Consider the following 26142-nt stretch of genomic DNA (forward strand, 5'->3'; position numbering starts at 1 on the left):
CCGTTCGGCTTGCCCTCTCCCACCTCCCCGCGATGCCTAAGTTGGGGGAGGCGGTAGTTTACACCCATCTCAGTCGCCCGGTGCCCTCGAGCTCGACTCTCAGGGTGACAGAAAAACATCATCCCGTGACCACAGGGCGGATGTGCTCCTGTCTCTCGGGCCCTCAGGGTCAGCGTCGCGCACCAAGACGACAGGTGGCTGCGCCCCGCACAAAGATGGCCGCCCCGCCCGCGCGCCGCCCCGCACAAGCATGGCGGCGGCTGCGCGCGCAGCGCCCGGAGGCCGTTGGCGGGGGGGGGTGGTGCCGTTGGCGCGCATGCGCGCCGGCGCCCCGCACCAACATGGCCGCCGCCGCCTCCCGGTGAGCGCGGCCGCCGCGCGCCGGCCGTTGCTGGGCATGCTCGCTGGGCGCCCCGCACCGACATGGCGGCCGTCTCCGCGGGGGTGACTCTGGTGCTCGGCGCTCGGTCCTAGCCGCCCGGCCCTGCTCCTTCCACAGCTCGCAGCGCGGGGAGGCGGGTGCCCGGGAGCCGCGGGCGTCCCGCAGCGACATGGCCGAGGGCGAGCGGCAGGCGCCGCCAGGTAGGGGGCGGGCCGGGCCGGGCCGGAGGAGCCGTGCGGGGCGGGGGTCCCCGGGACGAGCCGTGCGGGGCGGGGGTCCCGGGAGGCGGTGTGAGGGCGGGGGTCCCCGGGACGAGCCGTGCGGGGTGGGGGTCCCGGGAGGCGCCGTGTGGGCGGGGGGGGTCCCAGGAGGAGCCGAGCGGGCGGGGGTCCCGGGAGGAATCGTGCGGGGTGGGGGTCCCCGGGACGAGCCGTGCGGGGTAGGGGTCCCGGGAGGAGCCCTGCGGGGTGGGGGTCCCCGGGACGAGCCGTGCGGGGTAGGGGTCCCGGGAGGAGCCCTGCGGGGTGGGGGGTCCCGGGAGGAGCCGTGCGGGCCGGGTCAGAGGAGCGTGCGGGCGGGGGTCCCTGGAAGAGCGGTGCGGGGTGGGGGTCCCCGGGGCGCCTAACCCTGCGGGGTCGGGGGCGCGCCGACCTGGCCTGCCGGCTGCCCAGGCGGGGCGAGGAAAGGCCTGTGCCCGGCCCGGCTGGCCCGCGGGAGCCCCCCTACCCCTGCTCAGGCGGGGTGAGGGGTGCCCCGGCCCTGCCCACCCGGCCCCTCTCCCTTCTCGCACCCCCACCCCCTCCGGGAGGCCCGGCCCAGGAGTTTCAGTCTCGGAGCATTTATTGGGAGAAACCGCCCCAGGTCTTCCCGAACCATTAATTAAAAAGGCGAGTGTCGCTTTTGTCATCACCCGGGAGGGGCCTCGGTGGCCTCCTTTCGGCTCATCAGAAAGGACCAGGGAGGCCCCCCCCCCCCCCCCCCCCCGTTGGTGTCTTTTTTTAAATTATTATTTATTTTTATTTTGAGTCACACCCAGCAGTGCTCAGGGCTTGCCCCTGGCTCTGCGCTCAGGGATCACACCTAGAGGGGCTCAGTGGACCGGATGGGGTGCTGGGGTGGAGCCCTGGTAGGCCATGTGCAAGCCAAAGAGCCCCTCCCCACTGTACTATCGTTGGGGGGGGGCTCCTGTGAAGGAAGGGCTATTCTTCAATCTCCCCGCTGTCCAGGGCCCCCAGCCAAGGACAGATCTTTGATCACTTACAGTCCCCAGGGAGCAAATGGGTCACCCTCCCACAGCCTAGGGTTTGAAAGTGCAGGAGAGTCCCTAGTGCTGAGTATTTTGGGGTCCTGGGGAGGGTCCCAGCTAGGCACCTAGGTAAAGCTCCGAAGAGCCATCCTCCCCGAGACCCTCAAGACCCCCCCCTTGAAATAAATGAACAAAGAGCTGGAAATGTAGCGTCTCCCAACCCATTTGGAAGTCACTTTCTGCACAGGCGCCCAGAGGTGCGCTGGTGGCTGGTACGGGGAGATAGCTTGGTAACCGGAACGTCAGGGGGACGCACAGCTAAAACACAGGGGTTCGGCTCCCGGAGGTTGTCAGCGGCCAGGAAGGTGGGCGATGCTTGAGGCAAGGGCTTGGGGTCACAGGGAGGGAATCGGAGCACAGTGGCGGAAACTCGGGTCTCTGAGGTTACAGAGCTGGACCCCTGGGCGTCCTCTCTCAGCCTGTTTTCTTTTTCTTTTCTGGTTTTCTGTTTGTTTGGGGGCCACACCGGTGGTGCTCAAGGGTTACTCCTGGCTCCACACTCAGCAATTCTGCTGGTGTTGAATGGGGGACCGCGTGGGATGCTGGGGATCAAACCCCAGTCCCCCTCCCTGCGGTGCTATCAGCCCGGCCCCTCAGCCTGCTCGCTTTATCTCTGCCCAGTGCCGTGGCAGGCCTGTGTGCTGGTTGCCTCCTGGCCGAGTCCAAGCCTGGAGCGTGGGGGTTGTAGAGAAATGCTGATGGCAGACAGAGATAGTGGAGGGGAGGGCCTTGCCAGGCACACCGCAGACCCGGGTTTCATCCCCCCTCATCCCCCCCTCCAGCATCCCATGTAGTCCTCTGGGCCCTGCCACAAGCGATCCCTGAGTGCAGAGCCAGGGGTAGCCCCTAAGCACTGCCAGGTATGTCCACCACCCAAAATAAGAGACGGGGCTGTTGCTACTAACGGCCGTGACCCGACAGGTCACTGCAGCTCCTCCAGCTATCCCTGCTCAGGGCCTCTGGAGAGTGCTGACCAGTCCTGATGTCGTTCCCATATTCCTGTCCCCTCGCCTGATGTGTTTTAAGCTGGCTCAGGTGAGTCCAGTCTGCGAGCGCCTTGGGACCAGCTCCCAAGTGGGAGATGACACCCCACACTCTTCAGGGGGTTTTGTTTTGTTTTTGTTTGGGGGGCCACTCTTGGCAGTGCTCAGGGCTGACCCCTGATTCTGACCCAGGGATCACTCCCGGTGGAGCTATGTGGGGTGCCAGGAATCAAACCCAGATTGGCAGCAAGCGAGGTCAGCACCCACCCCGCGATTCTATCGCTCTGGTCCTCCCAGGAGTTCTCAGGACGGTCTAAGTCCACCCTTACTCGGGGGTCGAAGAGGCGCCCCCCTGCCCTGTGGCAGCCTTGTCACTTGTACCCGGCTGGAGTTGGGAGGCTGATGGCTTTGCTTAGGGATTGTGGGTGGTGGCGGAGTATCTGCCCCGGGCCGCGGGAAAGCACGCGGCCCCCGGCTTCCAGGAGGGCTCTGTCCCCCGACAGTTGCTTCTTTGGCTGGTGGAGCCTGTTTTCCCGGACAAGCAATGCGCTTAGGTTAGGGGCCTGACCCACAAAGCTTTTATTTAGTATCCTGCAGGAGCAATTGGCTAATAGCAGGGGCCTTGAGTGGGCCTTCTGCGGGCGGGGCCCCAGCGCCAGAGGGACGAGGAGCTTGTTTCCCGGCTCTTGGGCGGGGGGTGGCTTGGGAATCTGGCAGAGGCTCCCCTCGGCGCTCTCAGGCCCTCTGTCCTGACCCTCCAGGCCGTGGGCAGCTCCCTGGGCAGCCCTGGACCCGCAGCGTCATGGGTTCCCGAACGTCTGCATCTGTCCACGTAGCTGATGTCAGCAGGGCACTGCGGGACGGGACATTCTCTGACAGTGACTGATGTCTGGATGAATCAGAGCCGGAGCACAGCACCAGGCCAACCCCCAGGGGCTCGAATTTTGATTGTTGTTCGGCTGTCAGAAAGCAGTAACCATCAGCCCAGGGTTTCTGCAGCAAAACGTAAATTGCTGATGAAGTCAGACTCTTCCCCACCACTCTCCCCCCAAACCTGTCACAGCCTGCAGTTTAGGGTTAAGCTTTGTGCCTTCTGTGCTGCTGCAGAAGACACTGAAACGCTGTGAGGAGTCGGGGCCGGAAAGAGAGGACACCAGGCAGGACGCTCGCTTGCACAAGGCCGAACGGGGTTGGATCCCCCGCCCCACATAGCGTCCCGGAGCCCTGCCAGGAGCGATCCCTGGGTGTGGAGCCAGGAGGAAGGCCTAGCACCTCTCAGTTGTGGCCCCCAAACAAACAACTTGAGGTATTGGGGCCAGAGAGAGTCCAGTGGGTAGGACACTTGTCTGGCACGTGGCCGATCTGGGTTTGATCCCCGGCACCCCCAGCCCTCCAGGAGTGATCCCTGAGTGTGGCCCAAGCTTGAGGTGTTTCAGAACTTCTAATTTATTTCATTTTATTTATTTATTTTTTGCTTTTTGGGTCGCACCTGACGATGCACAGGGGTTACTCCTGGCTCTGCACTCAGGAATTACTCCTGGCGGTGCTCAGGGGACCATATGGGTTGCTGGGAATTGAACCTGGGTTGGCCACGTGCAAGGCAAATACCCTGCCAGCAGTGCTATCGCTCCAGCCCCAGAACTTCTGGCTTTTTTTAAAATTTAATTTTATTTTTGCCTTTTGGGTCACACCCGGCGATGCTCAGGGGTCCTCCTGGCTCTGCACTCAGGAATCACTCTTGACAGTGCTCAGGGGACCCTATGGGATGCCGGGGATTGAACCTGGCCGGCCATGTGAAAGGCAAACGCCCTCCCTGCTGGACTATTGCTCTGGCCCTAGAACCTCTGAATTCTGACTGAAAGATGGAATGTCCACGTTTTGGTGTTAAGGGTTTTTTTTTTCCTTTTTCTTCTTTTGCCACACCCAGCAGTGCTCAGAGTTTACTCATGGCTCTGTGCTTGGGATTTACTGCTGGCGGGCTCGGGAGCACTCTACGGGGTGTCAGGCGTCAAACCCAAGTGCCCCTGCCTGCCACCTGTCACTGCCTGTGGTGATGGGCATGTCTCTGGCTAGGGGACCCCTCGCTGGATTGTCGGCCCGGCCGCGTGTTCCTCTCCCGCAGCTCCTGGAGAGAGAAGCGCCACTCGCGACGTGTTTACTCTGGCCCAAGAGCTGTGTCTGTTTGTTTGTTTGGGGGCCATTCCTGTTCCCCGGGGTGCAGGGTAGTGCTGTGCTTGGAAGGCCAAAGTGTGCCCTGAAAGCGCTCTGCCCCTTGAGCCATCTAGCCCTGCGCTAGCTTCTCATCAAAATACATCACTTAGAAAGTGTAAGCTCCCCAGGGGCTGGAGCAATAGCACAGCAGGCAGGGCGTTTGCCTTGCACGCGACTGACCCAGGTTCGAGTCCCAGCACCCCATGTGGTCCCCTGAGCACCACCAGGAGTAATTCCTGACTGCAGAGCCAGGAGGAACCCCTGTGTATCGCCAGGTGTGACCCAAAAAGCAAAAAAAAAAAAGGGGGGGGGCGTAAGCTCCCGAGCTGAAGAGATGGTGCCTGGGTCCAGGCCCTTGCCTTACAGCACAGCTGTCGTCTGTTTGGTGCCCTGCACCTCCAGGGTTTCTCCTGAGCACAGAGCCAGAAATAGCCCAATGGGGTGTCCAACCCGCCCCGATCTCCCTCCCTCAAGTAAAGGGGAAGTTCGAAGAAATCTTAACTGTTTTGTTTTCATTTGGGGGCCACACCCAAGGTGTTCTCCCCTGGCTGGCTCAGGGTGCCAGATGGGGTGCCAGGGATGGACCCAGGTCAGCTGTGTGCAAGGCAAACGCCCTCCTCACTGCTTCATCTCTCTGGCCCCTCAGAACTCTTGCTGACTTTGGTAACCTTTCGATCTTCGCAGTGTCTGTGATCGGCATGTGTGCCAGTTATGTTGGAGTCTTCGAGAAAGCCCAGGAATGAGAATAGGAACAGGGGCAGTACTGGCTGAGAGAGCTAAACCTGGGGGCAGCCCCAGAGGGAGCGGGGGCCTGGGGGGGCCGGGCATTGGCAGGTTCTGATTGGGACCGCGCACGTTCCTGAGGCGGGAGGGCGAGCTCTCGTCACTGAGAAACACACAGAGAAGGTACCTCGCAGGCAGGGCAGCGGCTCAGAAACATCATGGGGTGGGGGTGGGGGGTGATTTGGCTAGGGACGGTGGTCCTCTGTTGGGACAGAGAAGGGACCAGGTGGCAGAGCGTGGGGTTAGGCTGGGTGTGAGAGAAGTTCTATTTTCCGTCTGTTAACATCCAGAGGGTTTCTCTTCCCACGGCAGAAATTGAAATTTGTTTGTTTTTTTTTTTTCAAGAATTTTTTTAAATTAAAATAAATTGATTTTCTTTTTTAAATGTAGCAGTACTGCTTATTAGCTGATTGAATTGGGCATGAACTCCACCTTACTTTTTTTTTTCATTTTTTATAATTTTATTTATTGAATCACCGTGAGAGCAGTTACAAAGCTTTCGGGTCTAAGTTTCGGTCATGCAATGAAACACCCGTACCTTCACCAGTGCCCATTCTCCACCCCCAAAAACCCCAGTATACCCCCATCCCACACCCTCCCCTACCTGTGGGGCAGATGGTTTCCACATTACTCTCTCTCTACTTTGATCACATTCAATATTTCGACACCAGACCCATCATTATTATTTGAGATTTTACCCCAACACTCAGATCTGCTGAAAAGGCAACTGTAGACAATTTGTTTTCTATTGCTGGTTATGAATAACATATGATGTCACGCAGCTGCAGTAGTGGCCGCATGATTTTGGAATTCTGAAGTTTTAACATTAAATCTGGAGGGATTTCTACCAAAAGCCACTGGGTTCCGAGATTTGTTTCCGAGATCCCATGAGTCTCTGGGATCATGGCCGTTAAGCAGCTTGATCAGGAGCCAGAAAGGCCGTTCATGGGTGGTGACTTGGGGTCTTGTTGGGATTGGGAGGAAAGGGCCGGCTCCACCCCCATCCCATGAGGCCCCGCATGTCTCGTCACTGAGGGCCCAAACCTGACTGCCCAGTGGCCTCTGGAGGATGGCAGCCACCGAGCCGCCTAGGGGGAGCAGGCGGAGGGACAGCACCCTTTCCCCCCTGGGGCGGCCCGGCGACAGTAACCTACTGCAGGGTCCTGACACATTTTTGCCAAAAGCCACTGGGTTCCGAGATTTGTTTCTGAGTCTCTGGGATCATGGCCGTTAAGCAGCTTTATCAGGAGCCAGAGGGGCCGTTCGTGGAAAAATAAATTTTTTGTTTATTTGTTTTGCTTTTTGGGTCATACCCGGCAATGCACGGGTGTTACTCCTGCCTCTGCACTCAGCAATTACCCCTGGCAGTGCTCAGGGACCACATGGGATGCTGGGAATCAAACTCCGGTCAGCCTTGTGCAAGGCAAATGCCCTACCCACTTGCTATCGCTCCAGCCCCCAAAATAAATTGTTTTAAAGGTACACAGCCACCCATTCTGCTGCCGTGTCATTGTTGCACGCCGCTTGATTGATTTTGGGGGGTGGTTTTTAGTTCTAATCTTACCTGTGTGCACCTTTGTCTCCTCGGAGCAGCTGTTCTGCAGTTTGGGGGTGGGGGTGCTGGGGGCTGCAGCGGGGCTGGGGGGGTTGTTCTGGGGCGGCAGCCTTTGTTCTCGTGCCCAGGGAGGGACCTGCCTGGCTTGGAACTGCTGCTAAGGACCCCTTTATGCAAATGAGGGCCCCAGGCAGTGTTTCTGATGAGCTGAAAGTCGCCAAGTGGCCAGGGGGCAGATGTCCATTGGGGTGGCCTTGGGCAGTGAGTGCCATTGTGGGGGGTGGGAGGGAACACCTGGACACTCTGGGACTGACCCCGACTCCCCGGTTCTCAGGCATCTAGATGCCAGCCATCTCCCTTTCGGATGCGAATAGCCCCTCTGCGGGTGCATGTGAGTTAGAGCCCCGCATCCATCCCGCAGGAGCAGAGAGCGGGCCTTCAAACCAACCCGGCTCCGAACAAAGCATCTTCTCTGAAACATCTTCTCTGTGGGATGCATCGTTGCTGGACTGAGAAAGTCCTGCGCGCAGGGGGTGGACCTGCCCCGGGACAATGGCCTTGAGTCCCGGGACAATGGCCTTGAGCCTCGGGGGTGCTGGCCAGTGGTTGAGCAATGAGAAGGTGTTGGTGGCAGTCCCCCCCAGGCAGTAAGCCTGTGGCAGATTGGGTTTTGCAAGGCCAGTGGCTGCGTCACCAGCCTCCGTCTGGCCCCTGCCCCCGTGGCCCCATTCATCCCCCCCCCCCCCTTATTCTGGCTCGGGTGGGGACAACTTGCAATTTTTTGTTTGTTTTGTTTGGCTTTTTGGGTCACACCTGGCGATTCTCAGGGGTTCCTCCTGGCTCTGCACTCAGGAATCACTCCTGGCGGTGCTGGGGGGACCATACGGGACATTGGGGATTGAACCCAGGTTGGCCGCGTGCAAGGCAAACGCCCTCCCCGCTGGACTATCGCTCCGGCCTGACAGTGTGCATTTGATCCTTCGTGTAAGCCCCGAGCAGGGCCAGGAGTGATCCCTGAGCATAGAGCAAGGAACAAGCCCCGGAGTGACCCAGGGCAGCAAAAACAGAATCCCTAGTGACCAGGCCTCTCTGTGGTCTGGGGGCCCCACCTGGTGGTGCTGGAGCAGAGGCCGCCCAGTGACAGGTTCGACATGCCTGTTCTTGCACGCACAGCGTGTGTTCAGCCCTCGAGCGCTCTCGTTCGGTAGCCACTTACTTTGCTTCGTTACGCTTTTTGGGGCCATATCCGGCCTTACACAGCTGTCACTCCTGATGGGACTTGGGACCCCGTGGGGTCCCGGGCATCAACCTTGGCTGGCAGTTCTACAAAGCGAGCACCCCTTCTCTACTGTCTCTCCAACCTCCACGAGCTACCTTTTATTTATTTTTAATTTATTTGGATTTTTTTTTAAACGTCACCGTAATTTGCCATCCTGTCGTTGAGAAGCTGTGTGAATGTTCCAACACCACATCCATCACCAGAGTATGTTTCTCTTCACAGTGCAAAGCGACCTGTGGAAGACTGAGCTGGTCGGAAGTTTTTGTTTTGTTTTGGGACCCTACCCAGTTGCTTGGGGGACCCTGTGGGATGCTGGGGATGGAACCCGGCTCAGCCCCTCGCAAGGCAACCCCCCCACACACACACCTGCTGTCCAGTTGCTGTGGCCCCCATGAGCAAGTGTGGAAAGCTTGGCGGCCTCTGGTACCACCTGGGTGAGGCGTGGACCCTGGCATGACAGGAAGTATCCCCCCCCCCCGACCCCGGGGGCGCACACCCCACCTTGGGCCGGAGGACCTGATCCCAGACCTCATGCGGCCGGTTCCGGAGCTCTGTCCACATGGTCACCAGGCACCTTGCTGCTGAACCAGCCAGGGTTCTCCCCGGTACCCCAATGGGTGCTGTTCCCAGGGTGGTCTCACCCCTGCCTGACCACAGCTGGGTGGGGCTGGCATGGATCGTCTTGTTTCCAGTCTTGTTGGAACAGCCAGCGTGGTGCCAGGGTAGTTAACTGCCAGAAAGCAGCCACACACCCCCCCCCTCTTCTTGTCTTCCACCTGGCAAGATCCGCCTAAGCCTCGTCTGATGACTATCTGCTGAGAGCCGAGCAGCCCAGGAGCCAGAGACGGGACAGGGGCAGGACACTCCCCTGCAGCAGCTGACCAGAGTTTGATCCCTGGCACCACCATCAGTTCCCTGAGCCCTGCCAGCAGTGATCCTGGAGCACAGGGCCAGGAGTCGGCTCTAGAGCACCACCGGGCGTAGCCCAAAAACCAAAAAGACAAAATGTAGCCCGATGGCCCACGGAGGAGGCAGAGAAACGGTGGGGGTGAGGTGGATGTCTGTAGGGGTGACTGCGGGCTCTGCGGGTTCTGTACGGTGGGACACGGGCAGATCGTTTATTTTTGGTTTTGTTCTTGGGCCACACCTGGCCATGCTCAGGGGTTACTCCTGACTCTGCACGCAGGCATCAATCCTGGGGGGGTCTGGGGAACTCCTTGGGATGCCGGGGATCAAACCAGGTCAGTCCTGTGCAAGTCAGTGCCCTTCCCGCTATCCAGGCGCCCTGGCCCCCGAAGGGACGGCTCTTTGTCAGCCGTGCCCCAGAGACTCCGTGGATTGCGGAAGGCCTGGCACTGAGGCTGGAATTTTCTTGTCGCAGGTTCGACCGCAGCACTGAGGCCAGGAGTCTCGGGCCAGAATGCTCTCGGGTCTGGGAGGTGCAAGTCTAAACACAGGGTGTGCCCTGCTCCAGACGGGGCCGGGGCCGTGCTCCAAACTGGGGTAGAGTCTGTCTGTGGGTGGAGGTTAAACTGAAGCCTCAGATAGACCGAGAGTCAGCTCGGGGGTCTGCCTTGCCGGTGACCCGCTCGGTCCCCAGCTCCTCATGTGGCCCCTGAGCACCATCTAGGGACCCCAAGACTTAACACCCCACCCCCACCCCCAGTGTGTTGGCCATTAACTTGTAGCTGGAGAACTCGGATTTGATGGGAACCTTCTGAAGGTTGCCCTTATGGCCCCAGTGACCTGGACGCCTCCTCCCAGATAGTGACCGTGGGGGTCTTTTGTCGTGGCAGCTGGAGGGGAGTGGTAACACCCATCTGATGTTTTCTGTAGGTGTACCTGGGGGGGGGTGTGCCAGGAGAGGGCCTTTGCTGGTCAGGTGAAGGGGGCCGTGGGCCCGTGGCCGCCTGCAGGCCTCCCGGGCTGTCCCCAGCGCTGAGGACAGAAAGGACCAGTAGCCCGGGAGATGATGCGATGGGAGTGGAGCACTTAGCGTGGGGACGACCTTGAGATTGCCTTGATCTTGCTGAAGCAAACCGAGCTTCTGGGAACAAGACGTAAGATCTTTGTTGGAGGACCACGTCTGCGGGCAGTGATCCTGACGCAGGGATCACTCCTGGCGGTGCTCAAACCCGGTCAGTGTGTGAGGCAGGTATTTGCTCTGCCCTCGGGACTGTTGCTCTGCGCCCTTCACTCCCCCACGTGATATTTAGTTATTAACATACTTTCGAGTCATATCCGGTGGTGTCCAGTGGCTCCTCCCCCGCGCGGAGCCTGGGGGTGGCCCCCAGTGCCTCTCTGGGTTGGGCAGAGCAGGAGCCAGCCAGGCCTCCTGAGGACAGGGCTCCTGTCCTTCCGTGTCCGTGTTCGTGTTCCTTCATTCCTCGCAGAGGCTGGAGGCCACCTGGCCTGCAGCCAGGCACCTGCTCCCGAGGTTCACCCCTGCCCACGGGCCCTTTATGTTTCATTCTTGCAGGTTTTTGTTGGGGTTTGGTTTTGTTTGTGGTTTGGTGTTTGGGCCACACCCAGCGATGCTCACGGCTTCTTCCCTGCACTCAGGGCTCACTCTTGGTGGTGCTCAGGGAACCCTATCGGATGCCGGCGCTGAATCCTGGGTCTGCCTTGTGCCAGGCAAGCGCCCTACCCACTGTGCTCTCGCTCCAGCCTGTTTTTCGGTTTGCTTTCTTTGGGGGGGTGGTCACGCCCAGAGGGGCTGAACCCAACTTCCTGGCGTTGGGTTCAGGAGTCCTTGTGGTGCTCCAGGGAGCATGCGATGCCGGGGCCTTTCGGGTCAGCCGCATGAACAAGGGGGCACCTTCATTTATACTTGTTTGCTGGTGCCCAGTGGCCCTCTTCAACTGAGAAATGTGAGCCAGATAGTACAGTGGGGAGGACGCGACCCTGGTTCCATTCCCAGCACCACATGGGGGTGTCCTGAGCCCCGCCAGGAGTAAACCCTGGGCACCCCCTTTCCCCCCGGGTAGTAATCAACTGAAGCCCTTGGGTGCGTGAGCACGCCTTCAGGAGCTGGGGGCAGTACCTGGCATGGTCCCTGCCGGGGCCGGGGGTGGCGGTGTGGTCCTTGAGGGGGCATTTGCCAGGAGATGGAGTTGCCCGCCTGAGGACCGTGATGCAGTGTTTTTGCCACAGGGAGCCCACAGTTGGGGGTTATTGGTAGAAACCGGGGACAGGAGGTGAGGCGTGGCGGAGCCACTGAGCGTCTAAGCTTCCCCCTGCCCCCCTCTCCTGCAGAAAGGCAGTGCTGATGAGTTTGTAATTTTCACTTTTATTTGAGTTTTGTTTGGGGGCCACACCCAGAAGTACTCAGGGATTTGGCTCCGTGCTCAGGGATCACTCCTGGCGGGGTTGGGGGACCGTATGGGATGCGGGAATTAAACCTGGGTCACCTACATGCAAAGCAGATGCCCAACCTGCTATACTGTCACTCTGGCTTGTGGTTTTTTAAAAGTTTTCGTTTTATTTGGGGGGCCTCTGAGGCAGGACTCAGACTGGAGGCCCCTCCTGGTGGTCCATGGCCAGTGGAGCAGGTGGTTCAGGCGAGGGCCCTCCAGGACCTCCCCACGTCTGCCACGGGTGAGCAGGGCATTGGCGCCAGGGCTTGACGTTGGTCCCGGGGTGCAGAGCAAGAGCCCCGGACTGCCCATCCCTCTCTCCTGGCAGCCTGCGTCTGGTTTGTGCCTGGGGCTGGGCTGGGGTGTGTGATATGAAGGTGTGTGTGCGTGCGTCCAACCCCAGTGTGCCCATGAGTGATCCATGCGGAGATGATTATCGGGTTCACCCCTGTGCTTTCCATATGTTTATTGATTAATTTATTTGCTTTCTGGGTCACACCCAGCGATGCTCAGGGGTTCCTTCTGGCTCTGCACCCAGGAATTACTCCTGGAGGTGCTTGGGGACCATATGGGATGCTGGGGATCGAGCCCAGGTCGGCCACATGGAAGGCAAACACCCTCTTCCTCCCCACCATACCGTGGCTCCGGCCTTGTTGATTAATTTTATTTTATTTTTATTGTTTATGGGCCACACCCAGTAGTGCTCAGAGTTTCCTCCTGGCTCTGTGCTCTGGGTCGCTCCTGGCAGGCTGGGTAGGCCAGGGTGGGCTGCTGCGTCAGGCAGACTCACTGCCGGCTCTGCTCTGTCCGGGTTTCACCCTTGTGTGTTCTGTTGTTGTTGTTTTTGTTGTTGTTGTTCTGAGGTCACACTTGGCAGCGCTCAGCAGTTCCTCCTGGCTCTGCACTCAGGAATCACTCCTGGCGGTGCTCTGGGACCACATGGGATGCCAGGATGGAAACCCAGGCTGGCCGTGTGCAAAGCCAGCGCCCCCCCACCCCCATCCTTCCTCTGACCCCTCACCCTGTGTGTTTGAACTCTCCTTCTCAAAGATGCCCCCGAGGATGCGCCCACCGCCCAGAGCTTCATCATTCCCAAGAAGGAGATTCACACGGTCCCCGACATGGGCAAATGGAAGCGTTCTCAGGTACGGGGCTCGGCCAGGTGCCCTGTGGCCCAGGGGCGATCGGCGTCTGCCTCTGCGGGCTGGCGGGGGCTGGGGTGGAAGTGGCCTGAGCAGGGGTGGGCAGCGCTCGAGAGGGCAGATGCCCCCACCCAGGGACCTGAGAGGCCCTCCCTCGCGGCACCCCACCTCCGCCACTTACCCCCACTCACACTCACTCACACACACACACACACACACAGACTTCGCTCTACACTTCAGTGCTCCCACAATGTCTGTCTTACTCATACTTTCACCCTCACACACTCACATTCATTCACACACTCCCAACCACATTCCACACTCACACTCTAACGCTCCTGCACACTCTCTTACTCACACTCTCACACACACTCATTCACACTCATAAAACACACACGCCTTCTCACTCAGAAATACCGAAGCTCACAAACATACTCATTACTCATACACACTCACACCATACTCACACTCACACTTAAACATACACACACTCACATTCACTCACACTAACTCTCCCATACACGCTTTCTCTCTCTCACACTTTCACCACCATACACACACACATACACACACACACACTCTCACACACTCCCAAACACACATGCCCTCTCACACATTCAGAAATACCCATACTCACAGACATACTCATACACACACTATACTCACACTCACACATACACATTCACACACACACTGAAACATACACACTCATACACTCACCAAGAAATGCACCAACACTCTCTCTCTCTCTCTCTCTCTCTCTCTCACACACACACATGCACACACCCATTGTGGGGAGGTGGCCTGTCGCCGGGCCATCGCCCGCACTTTGACCCTGCCCCGATCCCTCGGTCCTTGTGCCGAGCACCCCGTGGGGCCCCCTGGCTCTCCTGGAGCCCCCAGGTGGGCACTGGTGCCCGAGAGCCCCTTCCGGGGTGCCAACTCCAGGCGCCAAGGGCTCCTCAGCGCCTCTCAGCCGGGCGAGGGCTTAGGGGAAGGCGGCGACACTGCCTGCACGCGGTGACACACCGACTGTGCCGTTCCCTGCCCCTCGCAGGCCTATGCTGACTACATCGGCTTCATCCTCACCCTCAACGAAGGCGTGAAAGGCAAGAAGCTGACCTTCGAGTACAAGGTGTCTGAGGTAGGCGCTGGGCGGCCGTGGGGCTGGGGACACTTCCCGGAACTGGGCCCCGGGGCTCCTGAGCTCTGTCCCACTTGGGCCTCTTTCTTCTGGCCGGGAGGTCTGAGCAGGGCCAGCTGCCCCCGGGACCCCCGGCTGGCTCAGCGACCCTCTGGCGGAGAGGCACTGAGTGGGCCAGGAGCCGGACCCCGGTGACCCCCGGGGGCTCTGGATCCAAGGGTCCCGGCTCTGTGCCTGGAGCGGTCAGGGCACTGAGCGAGTCGCAGGGTCTCGGTGGTGACCTGCGCTGCCTCGTCCCTTGCGGGCCTGGCCCCGCCCCCGTGGCTTAGCTGGTGATGTCCACACCTGCCAGGTGTGGCCTTGCCCACGGCCTGTTTCCTGCTAGCTGAAACCAGGCCAGCAGGCTTGGGTGACCTCTGGGCGGCCGTCCACTCTCACCTCTAGCAGTAGGGGGCCAGGACATCGCCAGGCTCCAGCATCTGGACAGTTCCCTGCTCCAGCCAGTGGTGTTTGGGGGGCACCAGGGTCACCCCTGAGGGGACAGGGAGCCCCCCGGAGTGGGCGGAGTGGGGCCTCTTTGGGCAGAACTTGCGCCCTGACCTTTGTGCCGCCACCCCGAGGAGCTTCTGGAACCCTCCTCCTCCCAAGCTGCCTTGTTGGGGTGCGGCCGCCGTCTGCGTGGAGCATGGTGTGTGCAGCTCCCTTATCTCTCTTCCTTATCTTAGCTCAGCGCCGCCTTGGGGGCCATCCGGGCACCACGTCTTGGACTCTGACCCCCCACCCCAGCCCCCAGAAATGCCGGGGAAGGGTGACGGCAACAGCACGGGCATGGCCCGGGAGGGGGCGCTGTCCCCACAAATCCCCACTGCCCTCGGCCCTTCTCCACCCCACCCGCCCTGCCCTGGGCTCTGCATTGCGCAGAGGAACGGACCAAGACTTGCTCCCCGGACCGCTGCTTCCCGGGGTTCCTCCCTCCTCCCTTCCATTTGTGCGGGCCGTGGGGCTCGGTAGGCAGTCTCGGGGGGGGGGGCTGCAGGGGGGCCTCCTGGGCTGGCCACGCCCCAGGCCCGTGCTCCCTGTGCCAGCCTCGCCCGATTGCCTCACCCAGGCTCCTGGTGTGCTAATGCCGCCTGCCGTGGGAAAGGAGTAGGGAGACAGGCCGGGCACCCCTGTCCTGCCTTTGACCCTGCAGCCCCAGTGCTGACGTCTCTTGTGCCTCTGGCCCCGTCCCTCGTGCCTCTGGCCCCACAGCTCCAATGCTCTCATTTCCTGGTTGCTTGTTTGCAAATAGTCCCGCCTTGGCGGAGGAGCGTGACTGCACAGTGGGGGTCCCGGGTACAGAGGCGCTCGTCATTGGCGACGGTGGAGCAAGGGCCCCAGAGAAGCCGGTGGGCGGCAGAGCCCTGGGTGCCGGGACCCCCGCCATGTCTCCAACCCGGAGGCCTGCTTCAGATGAAGAAACAGACCCCAAGTCAGCCAGCCTCACATCCAGGTCCCTTTGTCTGCAAAATTCTCCTGGGGCCAGAGTGACAGGACAGTGGGGAGGGGACTTGCCTTGCACGCGGCCAACCCGGTTTGGTCCCTGGTACCCCCTACGGTTCCCCAAACACCACCAGGAGTGACCCTGAGCGCAGAGCCAGGAGGAACCTCTGAGCATCACTAGGTGTGACCAAAAAAAATCCCCCCCCCCCAAAAAAAATTCTTTTTTCTTTTATTTTTTATGGGACCAACTGGGATGCCCAGGGATTGAACCCACATGAGCTGGGTGTCACTAGCAGACGCCCTACCCGCTGAACTCTCTTTCCAACCCCTGGCCCTGTGGATTTCTTATTTTTATTCGGGCCACATCCAGCAGGGCTCAGGCTTACTCTGGGCTGGGCGGGGACTGTATGGGGAGCCCTGGATTGAACCCCGTCAGTAGTGCCCTTCCCACTGTGCTGTGGCTCTGGCCCCGCCCTGGGCATTTGTGGGTGGCACTTCTGCCCTTCGTGCCGAGGCCGTGAGCTGGACAAAGGGGCTGCAGTAGCTGTTTCATAAGAAGCTCCATCCACACACACACCAGCGCCCACTCCTTTCTGGAAAGTTCTGCCTCCTCCTGGACCCCCTCCCCCCCCCACGCTCCCTGGGAGAGTGCTGAGGCATACTCACCTGCAACATGGGGGTCTGGCTGGTCCAGCTCAGGTCCCCCTTAACTCCCCCTGCCAGGGCCGTGCCTCACCGGAGCTTGGCCCCCCTCTCCACAGGCCATCGAGAAGCTGGTCGCGCTTCTGAACACCCTGGACAGGTGGATCGACGAGACGCCGCCAGTGGACCAGCCGTCACGCTTCGGGAACAAGGCCTTCAGGACCTGGTACGCCAAGCTTGACCAGGTAAGGCTGCCCGGGTGGTGAAAATCATTCCCCTCCAAGTCCCTCAGACCCGCTGCTGCGCAGGGCCCCGGCAGGGTGGGCGTCACTAGCCCAAGGGGCTGCGCATGGCAGAAATGGGGAAGGGAAAAAAGATGTTTGATAAAGAACCTCGGAGCTGCCCAAGAGATGGCCGGGTGTGGGGGGCGGGGGGAGGCTGGAGCAATAGCACAGTGGGGAGGGCATTTGCCTTGCATGAGGCTGACCCAGGTTCGATCCCTGGCATCCCATTTGGTCCCTTGAGCATCGCCAGGATAATTCCTTAGTGCAGAGCCAGGAGCAACCCCTGACCATTACTGGGTGAAATCCCAAAAGCAAAAATAAATAAATAAAAACATTAGAGAGAGAGGAGAGAGATGATACGGGTTGAGGCTCGCCAGCAAGGCTGGCATCAGCGAGGCTGGCCGCCCCACGCGGGCTCAGGCTGTTCCTGGGCTGGTCCCCCAGCTCCGGATGAGGACATTGGGGGTCAAATCCAGGGAGGGCCTCACGTGAGGGAATTCTCTGCTGCGGGGGGACATCCAGACCTGGACCGTTCTCCCCCATGTTTTTTTTGTTTGTTTGTTTTGAAGCCACACCCAGCCGCTTAGGGCTGACTCCTGGCTCTGCTCAGGGAATCACTCCTGGATACTGTGTGGGATGCCGGGGGTCGAACCCGGGTCTGCTGTGTGCAAGGCCAGTGCCCGCCCCACTGTGCTCTCGCTCTGGCCCGGACCCCCCAAGCTTTTTTGGTTCCCGGCATTTGAATGCCCTGTGGGTGTCGGCTGACCCTGAGCCTGGGAGATCCTGCCCCCCCATCTCCCTGTGCCAGGCTTCCCTCCCCACCCCCATCAGGGTCTCCCTGCGCCTGGCCCTCCCCGCCATGTCATCCCCACGACGTCTTGCAGTGGAGGAACAGTGCTCTTGGGGTATGGCCTCTGGGCACTGCTGGTCCGAGCTACTGCGTGGGTGCCTGGGCAGGACGGGATTCCAGCACTGCCCTCCGGTGCGTCTGAGTCACGGAGCTCACCCACAGGTGTCCGGGGGCTTCTGCCTCGCAGCTCCTCCCGTGTGGGCCCAGACCCGTTACCAGGGGCAGGGGCAGCGGGCGGAAGCCCCCAGCACCTTCTCTAGGCTTGCAGCCCTCTGCCTGCTGCGGCCTAATCAGCCACCACCCTCTGTGTCTCTGGCCTCACCAGGAAGCAGAAAACTTGGTGGCCACAGTGGTCCCTGCCCAGCTGGCAGCTGCAGTGCCCGAAGTGGCCGTTTACCTGAAGGAGTCGGTGGGGAATTCCACGCGCATCGACTATGGCACAGGTGCGGCCCCGTGCTTTCTGCACCACCAGGGGGCACCCGTGCATGTGTGCACCTTCTCTGCTCTGGGAGGGGTGCTGATGGGAGCACCCCAGCACAGGGCCCAGGGCCTGGGGGGACAGAGGGTGGCAGCCTCAGGAGCCTGTGGGCTGTTGCCCTGAGGATGGGGCAGGGCTGCTCCCCAGGGCCCCGGCTCCTCACCTGTGTGTGTGTGTGTGTGTGTGTGTGTGTGTGTGTGTGTGTGGCAGCTCCTGAAGGGGGCGGGGCCAGCCGGGAACCCGGGCTCCTCACCTTCACGCAGTGGAAAGGACGCTGTGAGGTCAGGGTGTCCTGGTGTGTCCAGCCAGATCACACCACGCCACCTGCCATGCCAGCCACGCCTTGCCACGTCTCCCTGGGCCCCTGCTCTGCACAGCCCACCGGTGCCCGGCAAGAAGGCGCTTGCCGCCCCCTGCTCCTGGCGTGGCCCTCCTGTCCCCTGTGATGGGCCTAGGATGCTCTTTCCCGGTCTGTCACGGAAGCCATGGTCTTGTGAGGGGCTCCCTCGAGCCATGACGTTGCTGTCTCCAATGCCTGTCATAGACGGCATTGACCCCCAAGAGTGCTCAGTCCAGAGCATGGCGGTCAGGCCAGCAGAGGCCACTGGAGGGAGGGTGCCCAGGGGCAGGTAGGTCCTGGGCTCCGTGTGGCTGACCGCTGTCTGCCCCGCGTCAGTGTCTTTCCTCAGGACTGCTAGGGTCACTCCTGAGCACAGAGGTAGGAGTAGTCCTGGGTACTGCTGGCTGGAGCACGTGTGCACAAACACAAACACACAAACACACGCACACTGCTGCACGTGCCGAAATAAAATAGGAGGGGGCAGAAAGAGTAGGGCGTTTGCCTTGCGTGCACCCGACCTGGGTTGGATCCCCGGGCATCCCATATGGTCCCCGAGCACCGCCAGGAGGAATTCCCAATCCCGGAGTGAGCATTGCAGGGTGTGCCCCAGACAAAACCGAACAGAAAGTGTAAAATGAAATAGAAGTAAATAAAACGTGACCCTTGAGAAGGCTGAGGTGTGGCCTGTGGGGTGGGCATAGCGCCCCCTTTCCCCCCTTCCCTTGTGCCCCCTCTTGCGCCCCCCCTCCCGTGGGCCTGCTCTGTAGCCGCCAGCCGCCCCGTTTGACCAGCGAGGCCAAGAGCGGTGCCGGCGTCCTGGGGCGGTCCCCCTGCCTCACCTCGCCGTCTCCCCAGGACATGAAGCGGCCTTCGCCGCCTTCCTCTGCTGCCTCTGCAAGATTGGGGTGCTGCGGGTGGACGACCAGATCGCCATTGTCTTCAAGGTCTTCAACCGGTGAGGCTGCCGTGGGGACGCCACGCTCGTCACTTCGGAGATGGGGGGTGGGGGCACACATCCTGCCTGCCTGGGGCGCGTGGCCGGGGTCGGGACCCCTCCAGCCCTGCAGCGTGGATGCCCCTCTCCTGGAGGGGAGCCCTGGGGCCTCACTGGCTTTCAGCCATTTGTGTGTGCTCCCTCTCGTGCTCCCAGCCTCATGCTCCCCCTCAGTGCTCCCGCCCCCCCCATGTTCCTGGGGCTCAGTGCTCCCGCCCCCCACCCATGTTCCTGGGGCAGCGAGTCCCGGGGGTCTGACCCGCTACCCCTCCCAGGTACCTCGAGGTCATGCGAAAGCTCCAGAAAACCTACCGCATGGAGCCGGCCGGCAGCCAGGGCGTGTGGGGGCTGGACGACTTCCAGTTCCTGCCCTTCATCTGGGGCAGCTCCCAGCTGATAGGTACTGGGGGGGGGGCATGCCTCGGCCTTCACAGCACTCGTGGGATCCCAGGGGAGGTGGGGTGGGGTTGGCAGCTCTGAAGCCCCCGCGCCTGGCTGTCTGCAGACCACCCGTACCTGGAGCCCAGGCACTTCGTGGACGAGAAGGCGGTGAACGAGAACCACAAGGACTACATGTTTCTGGAGTGTGTCCTGTTCATCACCGAGGTGAGTGGCGCTGCCAGCCGAGCATTCAGGGCGGCCCCCAGGGTGGGTCTCGAGGGGCCCATGAGCTGCCTGTGGCGGGGGAGAGATGTGCAGCATGTGAGCAGCCCAGGTGGTCCTGTCCTGGCCACTCGGCATGTGTGTCCCCTGCGGCCTGGCTGTGTGGGGGTCACTGAGGCGGGCGTCCACGCTGCCTTGGAGGACCAGAGCTGGGAACTGCCTTTTTGTTTGTTTGGGGGACCACACCCAGCAGTGTTCAGGGATCACTCCCAGGGGGGGCTGGGGGACCTCGCTATGAAGGTAGGCGCCTTGTTTTTTTTTCATTTTGGGTCACACCCGGCGATGCACAGGGGGTACTCCTGGCTCATGCACTCAGGAATGACTCCTGGCGGTGCTCAGGGGACTGTATGGGATGCTGGGAATCGAACCCGGGTTCCCGCATGCAAGGCAAACACCCTCCCTACCCGCTGTGTTACCACTCCAGCCCCGAGGTAGCCGCTGGCCACGCCCGCCCACATTCGAGTCAGCAAGTGAGCCCTCTGCAGGTCGCTGCCCTCAGCGGCCGGGCAAGGTCGGGAGGGCAGCGGGTCTCCGCGCCGGCTGGGCCGGGGGGCGGGGGGCGGGGCCGGGAACCGCGAACCGCCCAAGTCGGGGCCGCCCCGCCCCGCCGGCCCCGCCCCGCCGGCCCGGCCTGCGGACCCTGCGGCAGCCGCTAGGTGGCGCGCGAGCCACGCGGACGGGGCGCGGCGGGCGCGGCGGGGCCGGGGCCGGGGTCGGGCCCGAGCGCCCGGGTTCGGGTTCGGGTTCGGGTTCGGGTTCGGGGTCCCCCGGACGCGGGCGTGTCCCGCCGCGCCGCAGGCCGAGGGCCGCGGGGGCTCCCGGCGCCCTTAAGCCCCGGCCGGCAGGAAAGGACCTGGGTTTCGACCGGCGCGTCTAAATCGGGAGCCGGGGAGGGAGGATCCGATTTCAGCCCTCGGGAGGGGAAGGGGCCGGCAGGAAGGGCGGGCGCGCCGGGCCACAGAGCCGCCTTTGACAAAGCCGGTCCTGGGGGAGCCGCGGCTGTGAGTAATTTCCTGCCGGCCGGGCCTGCGCCTCTGACTCAGCCCGGCCGGCCGCTGCCCGCTGCCGCCCGCGCCCCTCGGAGAGGGGGAGGGAGAGCCCCGCCCCCCGGCCCGCTGCCCTCCCCCCCCCCCCCCGCCCCGGGCCTGGGGAGGGGCCTTGGCCGGCCCCCGGGCGGGTGGGAGCCGGGAGCCGGGGCCTCGACCGGCCGGCCAGGACTTTGGCTCCGCTGGGCCTCGGCCTCGGGGTGGGCTTCCCGTGGGTGGCCGCCTCCCACCTCCGCCCAGGGACCGACCGCCAGGCCACGTGCACGCGCTCGGCCAGCGATTCCCGTTGGCGCCCCCTCCGCCCGTCGGGGTCGGCGTGAGTCCCCTGCGGACAGGCAGCGCCTCGGCCGCCTCCGGGCTCAGTGGCACAGCTCGTCCCCCAGCCCACCCCCCAACCCTCTTCTGGAACCGTCCACCCGCTCAGGGTCCAAGTCTCCGCTTCCTTGGCAGCGCAGCCTCTGAGCTCTGCCCGCTCTTCTTTCTCAGCCCCTGCCCCGCGCCCACGCGGCCTGCACTTCCGGCGGACTGTCGTGGGGGGCTGCAGAGCGGAGCAGGCCCTGCCCGCGAGGCCAGCCCAGCTGTGCACCTAGGGGACACAGCCGCTGAGCAGCCGCGGTGGCAGCCGGCTCCTCACTCTTCCCTCCTGCCCGGGGTGGGTCCCAGCCGGTTCCGCTTGCTTGGGTTCCAGGGGGGCGTGGGTGGGAGTCCCTCTGGAGTTGGGGCTAAAGCTTTGATTTTTCTGAGATTTGTGGGGGGTGGGTTCAGGTTCTTTGGGGCTGGGAGAGGGCAGAGGGGACCTTCCTGTGGGTTTGACAGGCCCAGATGCCCTTGTGCCTCGGTGGGCCTGGCCCTCTCCTGCATGTGTTTGCGTGTGCCTGGGAGCGATCCTGGGCACGTGCATGTGCGTGCATGTGCTGCTGTGTCTGCATACAGCCACACGTGTAATGTCTGTGCACTTCTGTACGTGTACAGTGGGTACCTGTGTTTGCACACATGCATGTCTGCACAATGTACCCACACTCACACATACCTGCTCACATTCCTATGCATGCATGTGTGCTTTGCTGACCGGTGTGCACAGATCACGTGCATGTTTGTACATGTACACATGCCTGTCCGCACATGCAGATACACGCGTGTCTTCACATGTCTGCACAGCGTGTTAACTGGCATGCATTCATGTGTGTGCCTACACCTACTTGCCTATACATACACACACGTGCCTGTGTATTTGCACGCATGCGTGTATTCACGGACATACACGCGTGTGCACGTGTCCCTTTGCCTGTGTTCAGGTGCACACACTTCTGAATCTGCATGTGTGTGTATCTGGGCATGTATGTGCCTACATGTATGCAGATGCAAACGTGTATATGGCTGCATGTGTGCCTGCCTGTGCAGATGCACACCTATCTGCGTATCCATGTACATGTATGTCTGCCCACATGTATGCAGTTGCACACGTCTGTGTACATGTCTGACCGCTTGTATGTGTGGGTGCATATGTGTATCTGTACATGTATGTATGCCTACGTGTGCAGATGACACGTGTCTGTCCGTGTACATGTTTGTGTGCCTTGCCTACACATGCGTGCATGTGTCTGCATGCGTGTGTGGCCTGCTGCAGGGACGGGGCGGCGTCTCTTGCAGATGAAAACGGGCCCTTTCGCGGAACACTCCAACCAGCTATGGAACATCAGCGCCGTCCCCACCTGGTCCAAGGTGAACCAGGGCCTCGTCCGCATGTACAAGGCTGAGGTGAGAGGGGCCCCCGGGTGGGCGGGCCACGTGACTGCAGCTCCCCCTGCGGGGACAGGACTGGGGAGACCTACAGGGGCTGCTGCTGGCTGTGGCCAGGGTGCCTGGGCGCCCGGTCCCCAAAGCCCCCACCTTGGCTCCCAGCTCCCCTCCCCCACCCCTGCCCTCCTTGAGGGCCGCTCTGGGGGTGACTGGGCTGACAGTGGTGCTGGCCTGGGCTCCAGCCTGTGCGCCACCCCCGGGCGAGCTGATGGGCACCCAGCCTGACCCCGCTCTCAGGCTGTGGGGCCCATCCTCTGGGGCCTCCCTATAGCCCCTACTGGGCTGGGGCAGAGCACCCCGATGACCGCGGATGGTAGCACCCAGAAAGTGCCCCCAGCCTACACAGGATCAGGGCTTGTGTGCTGCTCAGGTTGACCTGTGGGGGGCGGGGGGGGGGGTGGAGGTGTTGGGGAGCGTTTGCCGCCCCTGACCAGTCTGGGCCACAGTGCTGGGGACTGGGCTGGGCTGGCCGCCCTCTGTGTGTGCTGGAGGGCAGGGCCTGGGTGTCGCCACCACCCCCAGGTGCCCTCAGCAGCGTTTCCACCCCGCCCGCTCAGCTGCCCTGGAAACAGGTGCTGGCCCACCCATGCGGGCCCATGCCCGGGTGGACCCCCTTCGCAGGACCTCAGCTGCCTGGGGGTGCCTGTGCCCCCAACACAGGGCCCTGGCAGGGACCCCCGCAGCTTCTCCTGGGAGGCTCCCCCAGGCCACATCCTGCGGGTGACCCCTCCCCCAAGCCTCTTTCCTGCCTTTGCAGCTTGTAGAGAAGTAGGGTGGCCTTTGACCCCTCCTGGAATTCCCAGAGCCCTGGGGGCCCCCAATGCAAACTCCCACACTTCCTCCATGACCTCAGCACCCGGCAGCTGCCTTTGCTCCCCAGATCCCCCTCTGCCGCTTTCCTCCTACCCGGCGGCTGTGCCCGAGGCCCAGGGTCCGAGGCCGCTCGAAGGCTGCCCAGGGGTGCCAGGCCCGCGGGGTCCCGGAGGTGGGGGCGGCAGGTGCCGAGCCATCCCGGCCCCCGACACGCGCGCTCTGCCCGGCCCGCAGTGCCTGGAGAAGTTCCCGGTGATCCAACACTTCAAGTTCGGGAGCCTGCTGCCCATCCACCCGGTCACCTCGTGCTAGCCGCGGCCGCGTGGGGGCCCCGCGGGGACAAGTGACCAAAAGCGGCCCATCCTGACCTCCCGTGGTGGCCTCGGCCCCGCGTCCCTGCTTGCCGTAAGGCTAAGGCCGAGCCTCTGTCCCCACAGGGAGCGACTTCCTGCGTCCTGAGGGTGCCCCTCCCTGGCCCTCAGTGTTGCTGTCTTCCCCCTCGGGGTGGGTGCTGGCAGTGGGGCCCCTCACCTCCGAGGCAGGGGCACTCAGGGACATGGGTGAGGCAGGGTCTGCTCCCCCTGCAGTGCTCCCTCCCGCTTCTGCCCCCTCTCCCAGGACAACTCTGAGCCCCCACCCAACTCCCCACCGGATCCCCGGCTGCAGGGACAGTCTGAGCCTCAGCTCTGGCCTTGGGGCCGGGCAGCGGGAGGCAGAACGCTCGGCCCCTGTCCCCACAGCCCTGCTTGCTCCCGGGGTTCCTGGGGGGAGGGGACCTCAGAAGCACAAAGAGGGGCCCGGGCAAGGCGGCGCCAGGTGCCGGCATAGAGAGGCCCCCCGCCTGCCCCCAGACCACCGCACCGGCCAGCCCTGCTCTCCTCGCCGCTGGGATTAAAGCCTGTTTGCACCTGCCCGTGTCTGTCTCTTTTCCTGCGGCACTGGCCCCAGAGCGCCACCGGAGGGACCCGCCTCACAGCGACCCCACGCCCAGGCTGTGGCGTCTCGGCGCAGGGCCGGGGTGGGGCCCTCCCGGTGGCCGACACTCGGCTGCAGGAGTTGGTCCCTGTGCTTCTCGTGCCAGCCAGGAATGGTGTCGGGGAGGGTCGTGGCTAGTTGGGGGGAGATGTCCAGAGAATGTGGGGGCTGGGACCCAAAGATGAGCTGTAGAGGCAGCAGGGCCCGATGCGGGAGTGGCTGGCGTAGCGGGGGGAGGGGGGGCGCTGGAGGAGGTAACCTGGGTTGGGGATCAGCTCAGGGGTGCAAGGCCAAAGCCAATGGTATCTCTGGGGGTATCGCCAGAGGAAGAACAGTCCCCTTCTGGGCGCCAGGGTCTGAGGGGTCTCCAGGGATGGCTGCAGTGTCCCTGCAGGGCCGAGGCAGGAATGGGGGGACGGGGCACACACCCAACAGTGCTCCAGAGCAACTCTGCATCCGCTCGGGGTGTTCCTGGTGGCACTGTGAGGGGACCATCTGGTGCAGGGGGCGTCGAGCCTGGCGCCTTTGGGCCATCACCCCAGCCTGATACTTGAGCTCTGAACCTGTCCACAACGCCCAGATACTGTATGTAAAAAGGAAAGCAGCCCGCCCAGGAGCTCGAGCGGCAGGTGGGGACTCGCCCTGCACGTGGTCAGGCTGGGTTCAGTCCCCAGCACCCTGTCTCCTCCAGGAGGGACCCCGGGGCACCGCGGTGTGCCCCGAGCCCCCAGAGGAATGTGAAAGCAGTGAAACTGTTGCCCAGGTGCCCGCCACACGGGCCGGTCCCAGAACGAAGAGGGTGTCGGAAGGGGCGCCTGGGGCCTGGCGGTGACTCAGCAGGTTGGACTGGACCCAGCTCCTGCAGCCCCCGGGCTTATGGTGCCGTGGGGGCACTTTCCCCAGCCCAACCAGGGGTCCTCGCTCTCTAGGGACTGCAGGGGGCACCCCAGCAACCCAAGCCTGGCTGGAGGTGGCACCGCCCCAGGGCTCAGGCAACACTGGGTCTCGGCCACCCTGGCACCTCCCAGAGGCTCCACACAGTCCTGGGGCTGCGGGGGGGGCGCTCCCCTAGGCCTCCAGGGTTTGGGGGTCTCTTGGGGACTCTAACTGAGCCTCGGGCTATGCTGGGGCCAGCTGAGCTCGGTGGAGGGATGGGGGTCAACAGGGCTGGTTTGGGGTTACTGGGAGGGCTCAGGAACGGGGGGTCCCCAGCTGCCCCTTCACTTCTCGCAAAGCACTCGGGTCCCAGGCCAGGGCCGCGGCACGAGACGAGCAGCCAGCCTCTGCGCACCCGTGGGGGCCCCACCCCAGCCCCCCTGGCTTCCAGACTTCCTGTTCCAAAGCATCTGCCCAGTCCTGCGGGAGCTCCGACAGATAAGACCGGGGCACCCCCGGAGTCCTGGGAGGGGGACACGGGAGTCCTCCGTGCCCTGAGGACCCCAGATGCCCCTCCCACCCACCCGTGCCCTGCTCAGCCCTTGGGCGCAGTCCCTGGGGCGAACCCTCTGCCCGAGTCTCAGTCTTGGCTCCCAGCCCAGCCTGCGTCTCTGACCCCCGCCAAGTGCTTACACATCCTCCCTCCTGGGACCTGCACCCAGAGGAATGCAAAAGCAGTGAAACTGTTGCCCAGGTGC

The 26142-nt window shown here is 62.5% G+C and overlaps 1 protein-coding gene across 1 annotated transcript; it reads left to right on the forward strand.

Annotated features, from left to right (window-relative positions):
* Positions 1 to 330: 330 nt before the first annotated feature.
* On the forward strand, positions 331 to 24355 carry PTPA (protein phosphatase 2 phosphatase activator). Its single transcript, XM_056108904.1, has 10 exons — positions 331 to 582; positions 12906 to 13000; positions 14055 to 14141; positions 16385 to 16510; positions 17725 to 17842; positions 19073 to 19172; positions 19487 to 19611; positions 19717 to 19817; positions 22571 to 22678; positions 23768 to 24355. Exons 1-10 carry the CDS (start codon positions 552 to 554, stop codon positions 23843 to 23845), a joined length of 969 nt encoding a protein of 322 aa, XP_055964879.1. The 5' UTR covers positions 331 to 551; the 3' UTR covers positions 23846 to 24355.
* Positions 24356 to 26142: the final 1787 nt, after the last annotated feature.

The sequence above is a fragment of the Sorex fumeus genome, unplaced genomic scaffold (assembly GCF_029834395.1).
Source record: "Sorex fumeus unplaced genomic scaffold, SorFum_2.1 ptg000233l, whole genome shotgun sequence".
Lineage (NCBI taxonomy): Eukaryota > Metazoa > Chordata > Mammalia > Eulipotyphla > Soricidae > Sorex > Sorex fumeus.

Excerpts from the sequence above, each read along its gene's own strand:
- PTPA (XM_056108904.1), top strand. The coding sequence starts at position 552 with ATGGCCGAGGGCGAGCGGCAGGCGCCGCCAG. Across the intron at positions 583-12,905 it reads CGAGCGGCAGGCGCCGCCAG|ATGCCCCCGAGGATGCGCCC; the intron begins GTAGGGGGCGGG and ends TCCTTCTCAAAG. Across the intron at positions 13,001-14,054 it reads GCAAATGGAAGCGTTCTCAG|GCCTATGCTGACTACATCGG; the intron begins GTACGGGGCTCG and ends TGCCCCTCGCAG.